At 44.6% G+C, this 20,267-nt stretch overlaps 1 protein-coding gene across 5 annotated transcripts in view; it reads right to left on the reverse strand.

The window, feature by feature from the left end:
• KIF6 (kinesin family member 6) overlaps positions 1–19,047 on the reverse strand; it is a 369,273-nt gene extending 350,226 nt beyond the window's left edge. For 4 of the 5 annotated variants that reach the window (XM_053914012.1, XM_053914009.1, XM_053914010.1 and 1 more), the window contains exons 1-3: positions 18,890–19,047; positions 13,544–13,653; positions 6,763–6,837 (exon numbers count right to left, since the gene is read on the reverse strand). In XM_053914012.1, coding sequence (XP_053769987.1) covers positions 6,763–6,837; positions 13,544–13,653; positions 18,890–18,955 — 251 coding nt within the window. In that variant the 5' untranslated portion in view covers positions 18,956–19,047. The remainder of the gene's footprint in view (positions 1–6,762; positions 6,838–13,543; positions 13,654–18,889) is intronic. The other variant, XM_053914011.1, reaches the window with a different exon arrangement.
• Positions 19,048–20,267: the final 1,220 nt, after the last annotated feature.

Raw genomic sequence — 20,267 nt, forward strand, 5'->3', positions numbered from 1 at the left:
CTCTGGGACTCTGATGACATGAATGTTAGACCTTTTGCTACAGTTCTCACTGGTCCCTGAGGGTCTGTTCCTTTTTTTTCTTTTTCAGTCTGTTTTCTTTTTGTTGTCCATATTGGGCAATTTCTATCGTTTCATCTTCAAATTTGTTGATTCTTTCCTCTGACCTCTCCATCCTGCTGTTGAGTCTACCCACCAATTTTTTTTTTTCAGTTATTGTAGTTTTCAGTTCTCAAATTCCCATTTGGTATTTCTTTATATGTTTTTTGTTTGTTTGCTGTTTTTTGTATGTTTATGTCTTTTCGTTTGTTTCAAGCACGTTTGTAATTGCTTACTGAAGCATACTTATAATGGCTACTTTAAAATCCTTGTCAGGTCGTTCTAAGGCCTGTGCTTCTATGTAACGGCATCTGGGGATTGTTTCCTCTTATGCGAGTTGCTATTTTCCTGGTTCTTGGTATTTCATAAATGATGCACGGTTTTCAATTGTCTCCCGGATAGTTTAGGTATTAGAAGATTCTAAATCATGCTTAACTCTTTCGTTTTAGCAGGGCTCCTCTGATACTGCACTGGTGTGGGGACAGCAGAGCCACCTCACTCCTGCCAGGTGAGGTGAAGATCCAGGCTCCCCATCAGCCTTTCTCGCCACCACTGGAGGGGCCTCATTGCTACAGATGGAGCTGAGATTTCAGCCTCCCTTTTAGGGCTCAACTCACATCTCCCTAGAAAGGAGAGGGAGTGACATGGTGTCACTATTCACTGACACCACCGCAGGATGGTGGTGACTTCAGGACCCCCTGTGCCTTGCACTGGCAATTTGGTGGCAGGGGAGGGAGTCGTTACCTTCTCTGATACCATCCTGGCAGTAGGGGGTTTGGGTACAGCCTGGCCTTGGCTGATGGGTTTGGGGTAGGGGTGGGGCTGTGGGGTTTTCCATAGCATTTGCATGAAGCAGCACAACTGGTATCTAAAAAAACACAGTGAGATACCACTTCACACCGGTGAGCACGGCCATCATAAACAAATCAACCAACAACAAGTGTTGGAGAGGATGTGGAGAAAAGGGAACCCTAGTGGTTGGTGGGATTGCAGACTGGTGAACTCACTATGGAAAACAGTATGGAATTTCCTCAGAAAACTAAAAACGGAACTGCCTTTGACTTGGCAATTCCACTGCTGGGATTATACCCTAAGAACCCTGAAACTCCAATTCAAAAGAACCTATGCACCCCAATGTTCATAGCAGCACAATTTACAATAGCCAAGTGCTGGAAACAACCTAAGTGCCCATCAGTAAATGAGTGGATCAAAAAGCTATGTACATTTACAGGGCGGAATACTATGCAGCAGAAATAAAGAATGAGCTCTTCCCCTTTGTGACAGCATGGATGGATCTGGAGAGCATTCTGCTAAGTGAAATCAGCCAGGGGTGAAAGTTAAATACTAAATGATCTCACCTAATCGATACAACAAACAAGCAAGCAAATTATAACCAGAGACATTGAAATAAAGAACAAACTGACAGTAACCAGAGGGGAGGTGAAAAGGGATAATGGGAAAAGAGGGAAGGGTTTTCCGGAAAGGACACATAGACAAAACCAAAGAGTGGTGGGATCAAGTGCAGAGAGTAGGAATGGCTGGGGTGGGGGGGAGAAGTGGGGGGAAAATGGAGACAACTGTACTTGAACAACAATTAATTTTTTTAAAGAGATGTAAAGTTAACCATAAAAAAGAAAAAGAAAAACTCATAGAATTGTACAACCCAAAGAGTGAACCCTTACGTAACTCTGGACTTCAGGAAATAATAATGTATCATTGTTGGTTCATCAACTCCAACACACGTACCATACCAATGCATGGTACTAACAGGGGAAGCTGAGGCAGGGAGTGAGGGTAAGGGCACTCTTTGTACTCATTTTTTTCTGTAAACCTTCAACTGCTCTAAAAATAAAATCCATTACTTTTTTTAAAATAAAATTTAAAAAGAATTTTAAAAGGCTGCCCCTTCCTAGTCCTCTGGCTGTAGAGGGCAGACTTTTCCTGGCACTTGTGCCTCAGCCTATTGGTTTTTCTGGGTTGCCAGTTTCTCCAGCATCCATTCTGAAATATATTAAAAAAAACAAAACCCGAAAAAACAGGAACTCTCTGCCATGTCCACATTGTCCCTCAGGTCCTAAGCTCCCTGGCTAGTCTACCTCATTCTCTCCACCTTTCAGAGCCTGTTTATGTTTTATATACAATGTCCAGAGTTTTTAGCTGTACTTAATGAGAGGAACAGAGAAAAGCGTATGTACTTCAGCTTAGGCTGCAGCCAGAAGTCAATGAGCCTATTTTAAAGTGGCGAAAGGAATAAAGATTTCTAGTTTTTCATTCCTTACGTTGAATAGGGAATTGAAGTTCGTGAAGTACCTTCAGATGCACGGTTTCTTTTCATCCTCAGAGCAACCTTGCAAACTTGGTGTTCCTAGCGTCCCCTTCCTCAGAGGCGACAATTGATTCCGCAGTGACAGGTCTGATGCAAAACCACACAGTCAGTCAGTCACAGGGCTGGGGCCAGGATTAGGTTATCCCACTTGATGTCAAAGTTTTTGAGACAGACTCAGTAGAAACATGAGTACACAGTTACAGGATAAATCTTTCAATATTGTGTATAAACAAGATTTCATTGATACCTTAGGTTTACCATTTCAAAGTCACACAATTCAAGTTTGCATAAAGTGTGCACGTTCTGTAGATAACATATTCAAAGTCAATGAAGAAGTGATTCCCCCCACCCCCGGTCCTTAATTTAGCAAGTTAACGTGCTCAACAACCCTCTCCTTCAGAGCCGAGTGGGAGGAAACCAAGGCCCTGCCTCGTCTGTCCGCCCACTGCTGCAGCACACCCTTCTGCAGAGTAGGCGCCTGGACCGGCGAGCTGACCAGAGCCCTTGGTGGCGAGCAACGCCCAGGAGGAACGAGGGCTCTCACACCCAGCGGATAAGCTCAGGGTACACCCTTCCAAACAGCCCCTGCCCTTCCTTCTCCACAGGCACGAGGGTGAACCACAGTGAGCAGAAACCACGTTCTCAAACAGACAAAGGCCCCTCGGATGACAGAAAGAGCCCACCACTGAGAATCACCAGCTCTCTGAGGAAAATCCGCACCAAGAGGGCAAGGCACCAAACTCAGCGGTAGAAGAACACACACATGAAGAAAAGCATACAGGGAAACGAGCCAAAGATTCCAAAGGAGATCATACTTGTCCTTAGAGCCGGGGGGTCAAACTCATTTTCACCGGGGGCCACATCAGCCTCGCGGTTGCCTTCAAAGGGCCGAAATAATTTTAGGACTGTATAAATGTAACTCCTCCTTAACTGTTAAGGAGCTGAATTACATTTGGCCCTTTGAAGGCAACCGCGAGGCTGATGTGGCCCCCGGTGACAATGAGTTTGACACCCCTGCCTTAGAGGGAAGAGGAAGGATATCACATTCACAACAAGAACAGACCGTTTTTCATTTCTTACAAATAAAAAATAAAATTGTAAACACTAAAAATGTAGGAGGTAGGCAAAAGAGAATGCACATGGCTAAGAAGCAAATTATCATGCTCAAAGACTGAGCCAAGAAATTCTTCTGGAACTCAGAACCTGAAAACAAAGAGCTTGAAACTGTGAGTGGGCAGTTGTAATATTCGAAGGACAGAACTGGCAGTTCTGGAACTAGAAGCCCCAGAAAGAAAGAAGAGTTACGCTGAAGGGAAAAAAATTATCTTTTAATTATCAAAATAAGGATCAGTGTGACACCCTGGAGCTTGAATAGAAAGTTCTCAGGTTGAACCGGCTGAATGGTAAGAATGCAGGAAAAAACAACCATCCCTAGACTCACTGATACGAAGTTTCATAAAAACAAGCCAAAAGAAAAGAAAATGCTCGAAACATACAGAAAGTAAAAACAGGCTATTTCCTAAAAAGAAAGGAGATCCAGATAGACGACAACATCTACGCAGCAGCCCGGCATGCAAAGAGATAACGCAGCACTATCTTCCGTTTTCAGAGAAAGGAACCAGTGACCTAGAATTCTATACCCCAAATGCCATTTGGCTGTAAAGGAAAACGAAAGGCCTCAGAAAGATCCCCAATCTCGAATTCTCAACTGAAAAACTATTTGAGGATGGTTACCAACAAAACTAAAAAGGGATCCAAGCAATAGGCATGAGCATGAGAAACAGTGATGAGAAAAGAAAAATAGAGGCAGCCTTAAATAAATGCTGATGATAAAAATGAGTAATAGCAGTCCAGAATGAAACTATCAGTCGATTTCAACACCTGAAGTGGTAGGGGAGCAGGAAGGTCAAAGTAACAGTGTGCTGAGGCCACTGGGACAAGGAGAAACAGACAGACAGAGAGAAAATTGAGACACTGAGACAAACACCAATAAGCTTCTCTGCATGTATGCTGCAGAGACGTGCTGAAGTACGGCGTCCGCCTCGGGAGAAGATGGACAGCACCGGCAAACAAGGAGCACAGGCCAATCGACAGCGACCAGAGACAGAACAGGGTGCGGTGCACGGAAGCACAGACTGAGACAGAAGGAACACCTCCCAGCGCCACTACCGTCATCACAACACAGAGGAACAACAGGTCCGGGAGCCGGTTAAAGAGCAGGCACCCTGAGTTTGTTTAAAAAGGCAAAAGCCAGGAATATTTTATTTATCAGACCTATTCTTAGAAACAAAATGTCCCAGGGTAGTTGAATTAAGAAATCAAAAGATAAGCCACATAAAGGCTAACAGAAAACAAAAGTAAGCAATAACAGTTTTAGGAAAAACGGGATACAAGGAGAAGAGTTTCCAAAGGGACAAAGGGGATGTTCCCTCTTGATGAAAGATGTGAGTCACAGGGAGCAAGGCGGGCAGCCTGGAACAGGACGCTCTCGCCTGTCCCCTTTAAAGCCCCGTCCTCACTGGGTTGGGGCCTCTGTGAGTCAGTGCACAGAACGGACCCCCAGCCTTCACGAAGCGTCTGTTGTAGCGGAGCGCCGACAGACACAAAACTAGTAACTAATTAAACTCTACAGTATGTCAGATGGGGACAAGTGCTGAAAAAAAATAGGGAAGGGTGACAGGGGGTGCGGTTTCAGTAGGGTGATAAAGGAAGGTCTTCCCGAGAGGGTGATATGAGCAAAGACCTCAAGGAGCTGAGGAAGCAGCTATGCCGACCTCCGAAGGAAGAGAACTGCAGGCAGAGGGCGCAGCCAGCGCTGGAGGGTGAAGTGGACTCAAGCTGGCAGAGGTCGTCAGCAATGGGAGGAGAAACCAGACACCCGTGAAACGGAAGCTAAGGTTCCCTCTCGGATGATTTTAGGAAGTTTCAAAATAAAACACATGAGACCAATCATCTGAAAAACAGCATCACCCAGAAGATTACTTAGGAAAGGAGCCTTCTAGAAATGCATGACATCCAGTCTAGGGGACAGGAATTTCATCTAAAGACCTAGAACTCTATACTGAATAGAATTCTAGGTCTTCAGTCACAGTGCAGTGTCACTGGATACAACCATACGTAAAACAGCTGACACCTACACGGTTGCATTTCACCCACTGTGAAGAAAGACGCATTAAAGGAGAAGGGCTTAATTCACAAGTTTCGGGATCTAATGGACAGCACCGTGGTTAAAACTAATACTGTTGTAGCGTAGACTTGAATGTCGTCGAGAGAGCAGATCTCAAATGTTCCTGCCACAGAACTGGTAACGATGCGACGGGATGGAGGCGACAGCGAACATTGTGGTGATAACCGTTTTGCAACATGTTGTACGCTTTTGACTTATACAATGTTGTATCCCAGTTATATCGCAATAATAAAGCCAGAAACAAAAGAGAAGGGCTTGGTTTGAATAGGATTAGTAAAACAGGAATTCGTGAGACAAAAAATGTGGCAATGTGCTTCCAACAATGCACCTGGGGAAGGGTTTACTGATTCATGGACTTGAAAATGGGTTTATTTAGCAGGCATAGTTTTCATTTTAATCCTCAAGTTAGCTATATCTGGGGATGATTAGGAAGCTGAAATCGCCCACATGATTTCGGGATTGGAAAGCAACCTTACGAAGTAGCAGTTTCCCTTGAAGATTCCCTCCAAGAGGAAAGTGCACATATCAAAGGACTTGAGTCTAGTCCCAAGGAGGCTTTGCTGATATATATGAATAAAACGGCATTCTGATTTGTTCAGCATTATCACGTGATTTTAGTTCTCATAGTCATCAGACTGAAACTTTCTGGGTACACAGAAAGACAAGGGGCCGAGAAGCTAAGGGCTCAGATTTGAAATGTAGTTATTACACTGAGATGGGGCTGGATCAACCACTACTAGGCCTTCCGGGTGCCACCCATGCCTAGTTTTACATCCATCCTACCGTGTGTTTGAAATACTGTACTGAGGAATGACCACTGGGCTTAACAGCCAGAAAGTCACCCGGGACTCTGCCAGCATTAGCCATCAAGGCTGAACAGTGTCACTCAATCTCTTGGATTCGCAGAGATTTAGGTATCTTTCGAAATGGGAGTAACAATAGCTGTTCTGTGTATCACATTGGCTTGTTTTGAGGCTCAGAATCTAAATATAAAAACAGCTATATGAATACAAGGTATTAAAGTGATCGCCGTTACATACCTTGTATCCTGAGTATATAATTGATACGCTGAAGCACATCGCCACAATTATCGGAGAGCTGAAGACAAGGAGCAAAACCACTAACCCACTAAACAAAGTATCGGAAATCCTACCTCTCAGCAACTGGTCTGGCAATGTTTTCAAAAATGGTCTCTTGGTTTGCATCTTGATCAAAAATCCTTTGAAAACTGCAAATGTGGAAACAGTAATTACTTTAAAGCTGCGCCTTCAAACACGATTGGATTAACATTTTTCCCTGACAGCTTTGTAAATCACCCCATATTTACATCACCGGGCTTACCGAACCTAACACAAAGCCCGTCCTGTGGTCCCAAGCACAGCGCGCCCTTGTGCCCCTAGACACAAATGGTGGGCAAACACTACTGCTTTGACAACATCTGCACAATAAATCCCTCTGAAAAACTGCAGCAGCTTTGAACCACATAGTAAACTGTGTGTTTTTTAGCTCTCAAGAGGGACAGTGTCTGCAACTGGCATCAAATTCAAATCTAGATAAGGGCACGACATGGAAATCCAAGAGCAGGCCACAGAACTTCTGATGTCGGACCTGTAAGAAACGGACGCAGCTGTGGAAGGCATGATCATGGAACTTGGTTTTAAAATTCTGAACTAAAGTTTATTTTCCATTGATTAGGTACTACATCCTAGTATTAGCTACTTAATTTTCAGGGAAGTTTATTTGGCTTTCTTGATCATGAGTCAAAAGTCAAAAAGTAGATTCAGATAGATCTGCCCTGCAAAGAGAACGCTTAACAGATTGGCAAGGCTAAGGGCCTGGAGAGGTGGGGTGGCGTCAAGTTCAGTCTTCCGAGCAGAGGCACTCTGACTGCCTTCGTACAGGATCGTAAGCACAGTGGAATGCTTGGGGACACACAGCCTACTCTTTTACAATGTGGTAAGTTGCTACTTGCAAGCATTTCCTTCAAAAAACGTAATGGGGAGGGAGGGGAGAGAGAGAGAATGTAGTATCTAAGGTAAGATGTTAAATATTGGCGAATCCCCCACACAGAGTATAGGAGAGTTGATTGCATAATATTTCCCCATTTTTGGCATATTGAAAAGTTTTCAAAATAAAAACTGGGAGGGTGGAGGGGAATGCTTTAAAGCAAAACATTTAAAACAAACACAAGCAGCTTTCGGAGCGACTGGGGAACTTTCCGTCTATGTGTCTGCCTAACACAAGTGAATTGGGCGCGTCTCTGATTAACGTAGAGACTACATGAAATGTAGGGCTGTTCTCACTACTAGATGTTTGCAAGGGTATCTGGAGCTGGGCTGGAAATACTCAACAGAATGAAATGTACTGCCTTTAGTCAAAGTTAACTTCAAAAGATCCCTTTGGCTTGCCAACCTCCCTTTTGAAGGTGACCCTTTTGAAGAAGCAAATAACGCAACTGTATGCAGAGGGAGATTGTAAGGCGCGCTGGCCACCTCGTCACTTAGCAGCCAGCATCATGTTTTAGACAACGACATTCACGGAGGCGCCCAAACACCCCCCAAACCCTGTGAGTGCACTGGAGCTTCCGATGGGAACACTGGCATAACCCCGAGGGCATGGCTACTCGTGTGCTCCTCGGGCGTCTGAACACGAACCCAGGAGTGCTGTCGAGCACGAGGAGAAGGCTGCTTTGATTCTTTACCAGGTGGCGGATGACCGAGTGAAGCTCAGCCCCACTTCCTTAAGCATCTACCACGACGTAAACCAAAGCGATGACGAGGGTTTCAATAAACCCTAATAAACGTCTAATAGCATTAGATGTCAAATATCATTATCCCCAAATATTTAATTTTATATAGCAATAGTTGCGTAGTAATCTGGAAGGGCATTATGGTCAGCTATTTTCTGAACACCTTTGAGGAGAAAAATAAAATCACAGGGTTTCACAAGTTGGGTTTAGTCTTTTACAGCGGAAAAAGTTGCTTTATCCCAGGAAGATAAAGCAATTTACTTATGGCCCTGGAGCAAATCCATAATGCGCCTTGAGACATGACTTAGGTTTCCTGTTTCCTAAGAGGTCCTTCCATTTATGTGGAGGTTGTGCAAGCTTTTCCTAAACTCCATTTCAAATCTGACACGTGCTGATCCCTTCCCATCCCCAAACTGTTCAGCCTGGTCCTTCTCATCCCAGTAAATGGCAACTCCATCCTTCTAAAAGTTCAGTCCGAAACCCTCAGGGCGTCCTCGACTCCTCTGTTTCCATTACACACTGTGTCAGCAAGCTCTGTCATCTCTGACCTTCAAAACACTTGCAGAATCCAACTATTTCTCAACACTTCCACTTGCTACCACCCCAACCCCAGCCATCGGACTGTCTTGCCTGGTCTCCTTTACTCCCCTACCGTCTATTTGCTACATGTTAGCGAGAATGATCCTGCTCCAACATAAGTGAGATTGCTTCCTTCTGCTGATAAAAACCTTCTACTGCCTTCCATGGCACTTTGGGGAAAAGCTCCGTGTGATCTGGCCACCGTGCTGCACCTTTAACCTTCCTCTTTCCCTCTCGCCCTTGCTTACTCCCCTCAAGCCACACAGGTCTCTTACCTCCCAACACGCCGGGCACCCTCCCAGCTCAGGGACTTAGCTCTTGCTGTATTCTCAGCCTGGAACTCCCATCCCTCAGATATGTGTCTGGCCTCCTTCCCTGCTGCAAGTTTTGTTCAGAGGTCACTCCTGTACACCTGCCCCGCCTGCCCTGTGAGATACCACAGCCTTCCCTCCCTTTGCTGCCCTTCCCCCAGCACACCTCGGTCAGCCTGCCTGCCTCACTTTGCTCCACTGCACTTAACGCTTCCTGACACACACTTTACTCATCGGTCTGCGGGTGCACCTCCTCCCACTGAATGTGAGCACTGTAGGCGCAGGGCTTTGCCGCACTCCCTGCTGAGGTCCTGGCCGCTAAAACAGCACACGGGGAATGGTCAATAAACATTTATTGATTACACGAATTTTCTTGGGAGAAAACAGCCTTACAATGCTTAAATATTAACCTCTGAGCATAGGTATGTTAAATATTTTATTAATTTCCTTATTTCAAATGCCAAATCGATGTTTCTAATTTGGAGATTAGAAAGAATGATTAAGAAATTTAAAAATAAGCAAACAGCACTTTCCCAATAAGCCTGTATTTAAATGCACTCTGTATCCATGTAACATACAGAACACTTTGGAAAGGGTCAATACACAGAGACAAGGTCAACTGTTTCTTGATGATCAAACAGAATCATGCTGAATAAAATGTTTTAGCAAAGTGCGGCTTATAGAGACTGTTCCAGGCCGGCCGTCATGGGTCACGTAGCTGCTAAGGTGTGGGGCACATTTACATCAGCGGGAGAATGCCCCCTCCGGAAAAATCAAGCCATTTGTTATAAGGCTACTCCTTAAAAGGTAGAACGAAAGGCAACGGGGAGCCCAAAAGACAAGGTGAGGACCACCTCACCGGGTGAGCAAGCACTACAGTCCTGCTTGGACTTAGTGTAAAGGGGGCCCAAGAAGACGGGGGAGGTGGGAGGAGCGACACGTGCAGCAGACACAAAGGGTAGAGCGCTGAGACCAACGAGAACTTTATGAGACAAACAAGTAAGGGTAAATAAATATGAGCGAGAGAGAGAGTCATAAGAAAATAAAATATCCAGAGCTGTTTTATCTAAAGGGCGAGGGCAGAAGTAGTCTCAAAATAAGAACTACATCAAGAGAACCAAGATGGCGGCGTAGGTAGACACACTGCGCCTCCTCGCACAACCAGAACTGACAGAGAATCGAACAACAAGGGGGACCAACACCAAGAAAATAGAAAATAACCATTCATCCAGACTGGTAGGAGGGGCGGAGACGGGCACTGGGGTGGAGAGGACTCGCGCGGCTGTGGCGGGACTGAGACTGGTGGAGTGTGGGACAAATGGCGCAGGCAGTCCGAGCACTAGCAGACCCTGCGGCCCCACATCTGCGCAGATAAACCGAGAGGGCCGGACTCAGAGTGGCGGAGAGTGGGGCAGGCAGAGCAGCGGGTAGCACCCCGCGCGGCACCAAATTCGCCCACAGATAAACCTGACGAACGGCGGGCAACAAAGCAGACTGTGCAACCCAGGGCTCCAGCTCCGGGAAATAAAGCCTCAAACCTCTGATTGAAAGCGCCCCTGGGGGTTGGGGCGGCAGCAGGAGAGACTCCCAGCCTCACAGAAGAGGTTGTTGGAGAGACCCACAGGGGCCTAGAGTGTGCACAGGCCCACTTACTCGGGAACCAGCACCAGAGGGGCCCAGTTTGATTGTGGGTATCGGAGTGAAAGATTGAAATCCGGAGGAGAGTGAGGCGGGCGCCATTGCTCCCACTCGGCCCCTCCCCCACGTACAGCGTCACAGCGCAGCGACCAGCATTACCCCGCCCCGGTGAACACCTAAGGCTCCGCCCCTTAAAGTAACAGACGCGCCAAGACAAAAAAAAAAAAAAAAAAAAAAAATGGCCCAAATGACAGAACACTTCAAAGCTCCAGAAAAAATACAACTAAGCGACGAAGAGATAGCCAACCTATCGGATGCACAGTTCAAAGCACTGGTTATCAATATGCTCACAGACTTGGTTGAATCTATTCGAAAAACAGATGAAAAAATGAAGCCTATGCTAAGAGAAACAAAGGAAAATGTACAGGGAACCAATAGTGATGAGAAGGAAACTGGGACTCAAATCAATGGTGTGGACCAGAAGGAAGAAACAAACATCCAAGCAGAAAAGAATGAAGAAACAAGAACTTGGAAAAATGAGGAGAGGCTTAGGAACCTCCCGGACGCCTTGAAACGTTCCCACATCCGAATTATAGGGGTGCCAGAAGGAGAAGAGGAAGAACAAAAAATTGAAAACTTATTTGAACAAATAATGAAGGAGAACTTCCCTAATCTGGCAAAGGAAATAGACTTCCGGGAAGTCCAGGAAGCTCAGAGAGTCCCAAAGAAGCTGGACCCAAGGAGGAACACACCAAGGCACATCATAATTACATTACCCAAGATTAAACGCAAGGACCTACATCCAAGATTACTGTATCCAGCAAAGCTATCACTTAGAATGGAAGGGAAGATAAAGTGCTTCTCAGATAAGGTCAAGTTAAAGAAGCTCATCATCACCAAGCCCTTATTATATGAAATGTTAAAGGGAGTTACCTAAGAAAAAGAAGATCAAAAATTGGAACAGTAAAAATGACAGCAAACTCACAGTTATTAATGGCCACACATAAAACAAAAATGAGAGCAAACTAGGCAAACAACTAGAACATGAGGGTTGTCATAAGGGAGTGGGAGGGGGAGGGGGGGAAAGGTACAGAGAATAAGTAGCATAGATGATAGGTGGAAAATAGACAGGGGGAGGGTAAAAATAGTGTAGGAAATGTAGAAGCCAAAGAACTTATAAGTATGACCTATGGACATGAACTATAGGGGGGGAATGTGGGAGGGACGGGGGTGGGCAGGATGGAGTGGAGTGGGGGGGGAAATGGGACAACTGTAATAGCATAATCAATAAATATATTAAAAAGAAAAAAAAAAAAAAAGAAAAAGAAAAAGAACTACATCAAACAACCTAGAGGGAAAGGCAAGGAAGCAATTGGGGTTCCTTCAGCAGAACCCAGAAATCGCCACGTAAGTATGAGCCGCAGATCAAATACGGATTTCGTGTGGGCTCAAACTTCTCCAAAATTCAAAAGTGAGGATTAGAGGCAATCACGTGATCTGAACCTGGAGAACAGAGACCGAACGACACAGCCGTCATCGCACAATTCACGGCCTGGCTGCTGGCGGAGCGTCTGGTCTGCAGGCTCTGATGACGGGCCGGGGTGGCCGCTGGGCGCTCTGCTCCTGAACCACACAGGTCGGCACTGTCCAAAGGCAATGGAATGCGATCCAGGAATGTGAGTGTGTATGTTATTTAAATAAAACTTCCCAGTAGCCACATATTTTAAAAAGTAAAAAGAAACAGGCAAAATTAATTTTATCTTAACACAATATATTAAAAAGTTTTATCATTTTAATGTAGAATCAATATGAAAATTTTCTTGAGATATTTTGACATTCTTTCTTTTCATACTAAGCTTTCAAAAATCCTTGATATATTTTATACTTACAGAACATGTCACTCCGGACTAGCTACATTGTGTTATGAAGAAGTGTTTAAGAGCTACATGTGGCTGGTGGTTGCTATACTGGACAGTTATAGAGTGTTCATATGTGCATTGAGGTCTCTACATTATTTATGTTATAAGGAAGGCTCACCCATACAGGATACAGACTGTGCCTTAAGTTCTTATCTTTGCTAAAACTTAGTCATGCATTGAACTTTCTGTAAGTGCTGAACTGTAGTGGGCCAATTAGGAAAAGAATAACACTGATGTATAAGTGGAACCTAATCAACAAAACAAGCAAGCAAGCAAAATACAACCAGAGACACTGAAATAAAGAACAAACTGACAGTAGCCAGAGAGGAGGAGGGAGAAGCATAATAGGGGAAAACAGGGGAAGGGCCATCAAGGAACATGTATAAAGGACACATGGACAAAGCCAAAAGGGGGGTAGGTTCGAGGATGGGAGGCAGGGATGGGTGGGGCAGGGAGATATTGGGGGGTGACAAATGGAGACAACTGTACTTAAACAACAATTAAAAAAAAAGAAAGGCTGGGATCTTGGGGTATCATAGCAGATGTACCCTCTCAGCAACTTTGGGCACGGCCGTGAAAAGACAACTCGAATTCTCCATCTACCAGATGAGATGGAGAGCTGCACTCCATTCCTCCCAAGAAATGGTGCTACGTACTTGTACTTCACACTACATATGGATGCAGTATGAGTTAGTTCAATAGTAAAATAGAAATAAAGCAGGAGGAAGATAAACTTACTTAAATTTGTAGCTTTCTCGCTTATTATTCACAAACCCATCTGCCAAATCACGAGGTAAGATAATTTCCAAGCTTGGTGCTAGTTTTTCACTTTCATCTATGGAATAAATCTGCAAATATGAAAACAACAAGTGAGTATAAAATGGTAAATTTCTGGCTTGAAGTATGACCATGTTACTGTGATGTGCATTGAAATTTTATAAAAAATTAAACTTTCAAGATAAAAAGTCAAAACATAGTATAATTTGGGCAGTTTTCGTCTTTGAACTGTGGGCAGCCCCAAACATGGAACTGAAGAAGAGGCAAAACCTGAATGAAAGCTCTGTCTGTCACACAGGGGCAGACACAGGCCCTCCACCTTGTTTTATCCGCCTGGCACCTGGTTTCTACCTGGTGGCAGTGCCGAGCTCTCGCTTAACGGTTAAGGAGTAGCTACATTTATACAGCCCCAAAGTTACATTCGGCCCTTTGAAGGCAACAGCAAGGCTGACGTGGCCCCTGGGTGAAAATGAGTCTGACACCCCTGCTCCATCAGATCCTCTTCGGACATTTAATATTCAGTTTGAACACTTGAGTATCTCTGTTGTTGAGAAACTAATAACCCTGAACGTGATATATTTTCTAAATATTGCTTTGGAATTGTGTTCCAGAAATTAACATTTTACCATAAGCACCAAGCATTTCTGAGCATTCACAAAATACCAGACAAGAAGATAAAAGGACTACATCTGAGACTTCTGAGGGAGCTCAAGAGAATGCTCTAAGTCAAATTATGTTCAGAGAAGCCCAGGTTTTCATGAGACATAGTCAGGCAGTTGACAAAAGATACGTGGTTTCAAAAGACACATCTATTTCACATCTTTGTTGTCATTTTCAAGGCTCTACTCCCAGCGCCAGTAATCAGCAAATGACCTGGGGAAAAATCACTTAACCTCTCTAGGCTGATGTGAAAATGAAGGGTCTTAACCAACTCCCTTATGACCGCAATATTCTCTGCCTGTCTTCTCGGTTTTGTGCTCCTTGATTGATTGGCCAGAAAAATCAAGAGTCGAGCCTCTGAAGAGGTCAGGTGGAATAAAGAAAAGCATACGATTTTGAGTCCAAAGATCTGGGTCCAATGCTGATCCCCATTTACCAGATGTGTGACCAGCCACCGCACTCAGAATCTCAGTTCCTTATACATAAAGTGAGGAAACCAGAATTGCCTCCCTTACAAGAATGCTGCGGGGGTCAAATGATGTCATGGAAATGGAAGCATTTTGTAATGCACCATAAAAAATGTTAGTCATTAGATCTGGAGGTTTTTAAGAAAGACTTCTTGTCTTTCACCAGGAAATAAAATTCTTTCTAACAGGCAATACTTCCTGTTTAAGACCCATTAGATGTTTCATTGGCGGGGGGGGGGGGGGGGGGGGGGAGAAAGTCATATTCTTAAACAAGTAATAGCTTACCTAAGTCTCCAGGAAATCTGAATAATTTTCCTAAGTAGACTTGTATTGAACACTCTCATTTAAAATGTAAAGAATCTGTGTGAAATAAAATTATTTGTAGAAAGTAATGGCATCAGGTCCAAGGCTTTCTAGCTAGGTTTTCTCAAGAGATGTTAAAAAAATTATATCCTGTAGGGCACTGCATTCAAAAACAAAGGGTTAATGCCCAGACAGGTCAGTAAAAGGGGTGTATTAGACATGAAATATACAGGAGGGTGGCCACACGGTGAGAACAACAACAGCAATAAAAGCCTGTAGCACTCAGAGCTCAGAAGACAAAGAGGATTATCTACTAGAGTGAAATAGCCGCACCCACCACTGTCATTACGCCATTCTTTGAGGCATTAGGAAAAGCCCCTTATAACCAGAAAACTTGTTTAGTCAAATAGATAGGCTTTGTAACCTTAGTCACAAAAGTATTTGAAATAAGAGTAGTTTTTTTAAGAATAGAAGACATTTTCAAGGGAGTTCCTGCCAAGATGGAGGTGTAGGTAGAAACCCTTCGCTTCCACGCACAACCAAAAGGAGGATAACGACCAATCAAAAATCAATAAACAACCAAAAGCTCCAGATAATCAAACTGCGGCAGACCCCACAGGCCGACTCAGAAAAACCGTGGAGAGGCGGCTGAGGGGCGAGGGAACTCAGTGGGCTGCGCAGGAGGGGCTGACTTAAGGGGAATACTGAGACTCAGGGCTGACTGTGGGCTAAGGTTGCCACGGTGGGAGTTTCTCCCAGTCTGACCCGAGAGTTGGTTGAAAAGTGCGCTAGAGATGAACAGCTGAGCTGCACTCTTCCCTCTCTGGCCCCTCCCCCCCCCAGGCAGCACCTCAGCACAGCAAGGAGGGTTGCCCCACCCTGGTGAATACCTAAGGCCCGGCCGGCCCCCTTACAACCTATCAGGTGTGCCAAGACAAAGAAATATGGCCCAAATGAAAGAACAGAGCAAAACCTCAGAACTAAGTGATGAGGAGAGAGCCAGCCTATCTGATGGAGAATTTAAAGCTTTGGTAATCAAAATGCTCACAGAACTGATTGAGCTTGGCTGAAAAATGAAAAAACAAATGAAAGATACCCAAAATGAAATAAAGCAAAATATTCAGAGAACCAACAGTGACAGGAAGGAACCCAGGACACAAAGCAACGTTTTGGAACAAAAGGAAGAAATAAACATCCAACCAGGTCAGAATGAAGAAACAAGAAGCCAAAAAAAATGAAGAGAGGCTGAGGACTCTCTGGGACAACCTGAAACAGTCCAATATCTGAGTTATAGGGGTGCCAGAAGGAGAAGAACAACAGCAAGAAATTGAAAAGTTATTTGAACAAATAATGAAGGAAAACTTCCTCAATCTGGTGAAGGAAATAGACTTCCAGGAAGCCCAGACAGTCCCAAAGAAGTTGGACCCAAAGAGGAACATACCAAGGCACATCATCATTAAGTTACCCAAGATTAAAGACCTAAAAGCAGCAAGAGAAAAGGAGACAGTTACCTACAAAGGAGTTCCCATTAGATTATCAGGTGATTTTGCAAAATAAACCTTGCAGACAAGAAAGGGCTGGAAAGAATTATTTGAAATCATGAAAGGCAAGGACCTACATACGAGATTAATCTATCTGGCAAAGCTATCATTTAGAACGAAGGGCAGACAAAGTGCTTCCCAGATAAGGTCAAGTTAAAGGAGTTCATCACCACCAAGCCATTATTATATGAAACATTAAAGGGACTTATTTAAGAAAAAGATAAAAAATATGAAGAGTAAAATGACAACAAACTCACAACTATCAACAAATGTGAACCTAAAAGAAAAGAAAAACAACAAAAACTAAGCAAACAAGCAGAACAGGAACAGAATCAGAGAAATGGAGATCACACAGAGGGAGTTCAGTGGGGAGGAGGAAGGGAGGAATAGGGGAGAAAAGGTACAGGGAAGAAGAAGCATAATTAGTAGGCATAAAATAGACAGGGAGAGATAAAAAATGGAATAGGAAACAGAACTCAAAGAACGTATACGTACAACCCATGGACATGAACTAAGGGGGGTAGAATGTGGAAGGGTTGAGAGGGCCGGGTGGAGGGGGAATAAAGGGGGAAACATTGGGAAAACTGCAACAGCATGATCAATAAAAAATACTTAAAAATAAAAGACTAGAAGACAATTACATCTAATGAAAAGATGAATATGAAAATATTTTGAAATATACAAAGCACTGTACAAATGAAAAGCCCTGCCATTATCAAAGGTTCATCTTACATATTTTCTGATTTATCATCTATACGTTACTATAATTTAACTTATAGTGCCTTAAGAAATTAGATTAATGAAGTAGTGGAGCTATAAAATGAAGAAGAAACAAAAGAAAATTTCGAACCACTCTTGGTTTAAAGCTACAAGCTTCATTTCCAGCTTGAGAAACAATCATACAATCTTTTGGGGGCAAAAAGATAGGATGCTGAAAGTGGGATTTCTAAGGGAGAGCAGGAATCTGTTTACCTGTGCTCTCTTGTCTGTGTGTGTGTGTGGCATAATGTTGCATCTCAGTAAGAAATCTGACATAATAAAGATACAGTATGACACCTAAAAATACTTCCTGGAGCCCCAATCTACAATCTACTCCACAGAACCCCTCCGAAGAAATGCAAAAGGCGGCACATTGAAATACGCAAACATTGCATTTTAAGAAAAGAGAAAGTTCGATATTTATCCAGATTCTCCATCAGTCCACCCCCCGGTCCTGCCTCTGCCCTCTCACACTGCCATATCCAGGCACCTGCTCCTGACTGAAGAGTCTGCCAATAAGCTCAACATTTTTCCCGAGAATCTGAGGGGGAGGGGAGGAGACATTACATGCACTTTTTACATACGATGCACTTTTAAAAACCTTCTTGTAAGGGAAGGTAAGAGGAGAGAAATTGGGATTACACCCATGGCTCCTGGCTACACTGCTTCATCTATAAAATGAGGAAAGTAACATTAACCTTGCAGGGTTCTCATGAGAACGAGAAAGATGTAGACCAAGCACCTAAGTGGTAAGATTGACTATGCCCCTTTCCAAAGGCAGATAACAATGTTTTAAAACATTTAAGAAGCATTCAAAGTCATTTCTGCTCAGAGCAAGGGCAGTGTCTTAATCTTTGTACAGTTCTGAGTTGAACATACTAGAGGAAGAACCTAATAAGTGCTCTCAGCTACCGTTTTCTGAATAAAGAGTATATGCACATTCTTTGTGTTAAGGTGCCTAAATATCCAGTTACATGGGCAATTGGTTTATGTCAACGCTCATGTTTCTGTTGCAAAATGAAAATATAATCGACAAACTCTAAGGACCCACTGTGTGCACAGCCACAGTGTATACGCTCTGTTTATCTACATTTGAATCTATTATCTGCAACATCTCAGACATACAGACATGCATCTTTTGCTTGCACGTTTTGCCCAGTGTGCGAAACGTAAGTTAAAGTGTACGCGTGTGCAGAAATGCGTGACCGTTTCCCCAGAAAAGGGCACACAGGCATGTAGTTGAGGCACGTAGTTGAGGCACAACCTATGTGCGTGTACAGACAGGGGAGCGCACCCGTGTCTGCCCCTGCACGAACAGATATGCCCAGGTGCAGGGTACGTCTGCACCCACAGAGCCGTGCTGGGTGGCAGTGCCCGAGCGTCTGTCCGAGTGCTCCCAGCGGTGCGCTGGTGTCTGCGTGGCTGTCGGGGCTCCTCGGACAGAGTGTGCTGGATCCCAGGAGGCTTCAGGTGCCCGACGCCCAAACCCCTGAGCGGGGCCCAGGCCCCTCGCGCGACGCCCTCCCCCAGCCCGGGAGGCCCCGCCGCTCCTACACCCTCGCTGCTACACCCCGTACCCCTTGTGGCTGCTTCCGGACAGTGGGCTTCACCCTGGCGAAAATCTGGATCGTCTGCTTCACCATCTCTTCCCCGGCTTTGGCCTGACCCTTGACCTCTTAGGACTAGGTTCCCAAAACTTCTGACTCCCACCACCTCAGGCGAGCGGCAGCCTTAGCAACAGTAACTAGGGACTCTACCCAAGGAGCAATGCGCCAACCAGGACCGCCTCCTCTCACTAATTGGTTGCTGAGAGATTGGGGCCGCCCGGAAGGAGGGCCGAAGGGGTGGGTTGGGGCCGGCGGAGCGGAGAGTGCTGCGCATGCGCGCGGTAGAGGACTTGTCTGAGACCGTGGCCTTAGCTCCAGAGCTGGCCTGGAGGGTGCTTAATGGGGTGACAAGCACCATGCCTTTCCCTGTTCCTTAATCCATTCTTCCTCTGTGCCAGCACCTCTTTTTAGCACTGAGGCCATCCTGTTTTTTAGTATTCATTCATTGAAGAAATGGCACTTGTTCTGTGATAGTAACGTGCTGATTTGGGATCTGAGCTGAGTCAAACCGTCTCCGCCCTCTTGGAGATTAGAATCTGATGAAGCATGCAGATTTGCAATAGGAAGTTAGAAGTTATGTCGGGGCTGCCCTTGACCAAGTGGCTCAGTTGGAGCCTCATCCCCTATGCCAAAAGGTTGCGGGTCTGAACCCTGGTTTCGGCACATTGCCTGGGTTAAGTGTTCTATCCCTGGTCAGGGCGCATACAGGAGGCTACAGGAGGTTTCCTGTTTCACGTCGGTGTTTCTCTCCCTCTCTCTAAAAGCAATAAACATATCCTTGAGTGAGGATTAAAAGAATAAGTTGTTTTTATGTCGGGGAAAGCAAGGGCTTCTTTGAAGGGTACCTCATGTACCTCTGTTTGGGGAGAGGCAAGACTGGAGAAAGTAGGGGGCCTGTTTCCCATTCAATGGTCATGTCAAGAAAGAAGGGGCTCCTTTGCACATAGTTGGTGGGAATGTAAGTTGGTGCAGCCCCTGTGGAAAACAGCATGGAAGTTTCTCAAAGAGTTAAATATAGAACTGCCATATCATCCAGTAATCCCCCTCCTGGGTCTATATCTGAAAGAACTGGAATCAGGAAGCCTAAGAGACATTTGCATATTTATTGTAGCATTAGCTAAGATATAGACCAAGGTAGTGTCCACTGATGGATGAATGGATCAAGAAAATGTGATACACATATTATATATTTTATGTTTTATATCTGTAATGGAGTTATGTATGTGTATGTAATGGAGTTAACCATATATAGGTGGAACAGATGACACTCAGTGTATCTACTGACCACACGGTCCCTGTACTGCATGCGAAATATAAATGGGACTGATATTCATATTCTTGCAAGACA

The sequence above is a fragment of the Desmodus rotundus genome, chromosome 11 (genome assembly GCF_022682495.2).
Source record: "Desmodus rotundus isolate HL8 chromosome 11, HLdesRot8A.1, whole genome shotgun sequence".
Taxonomy (NCBI): domain Eukaryota; kingdom Metazoa; phylum Chordata; class Mammalia; order Chiroptera; family Phyllostomidae; genus Desmodus; species Desmodus rotundus.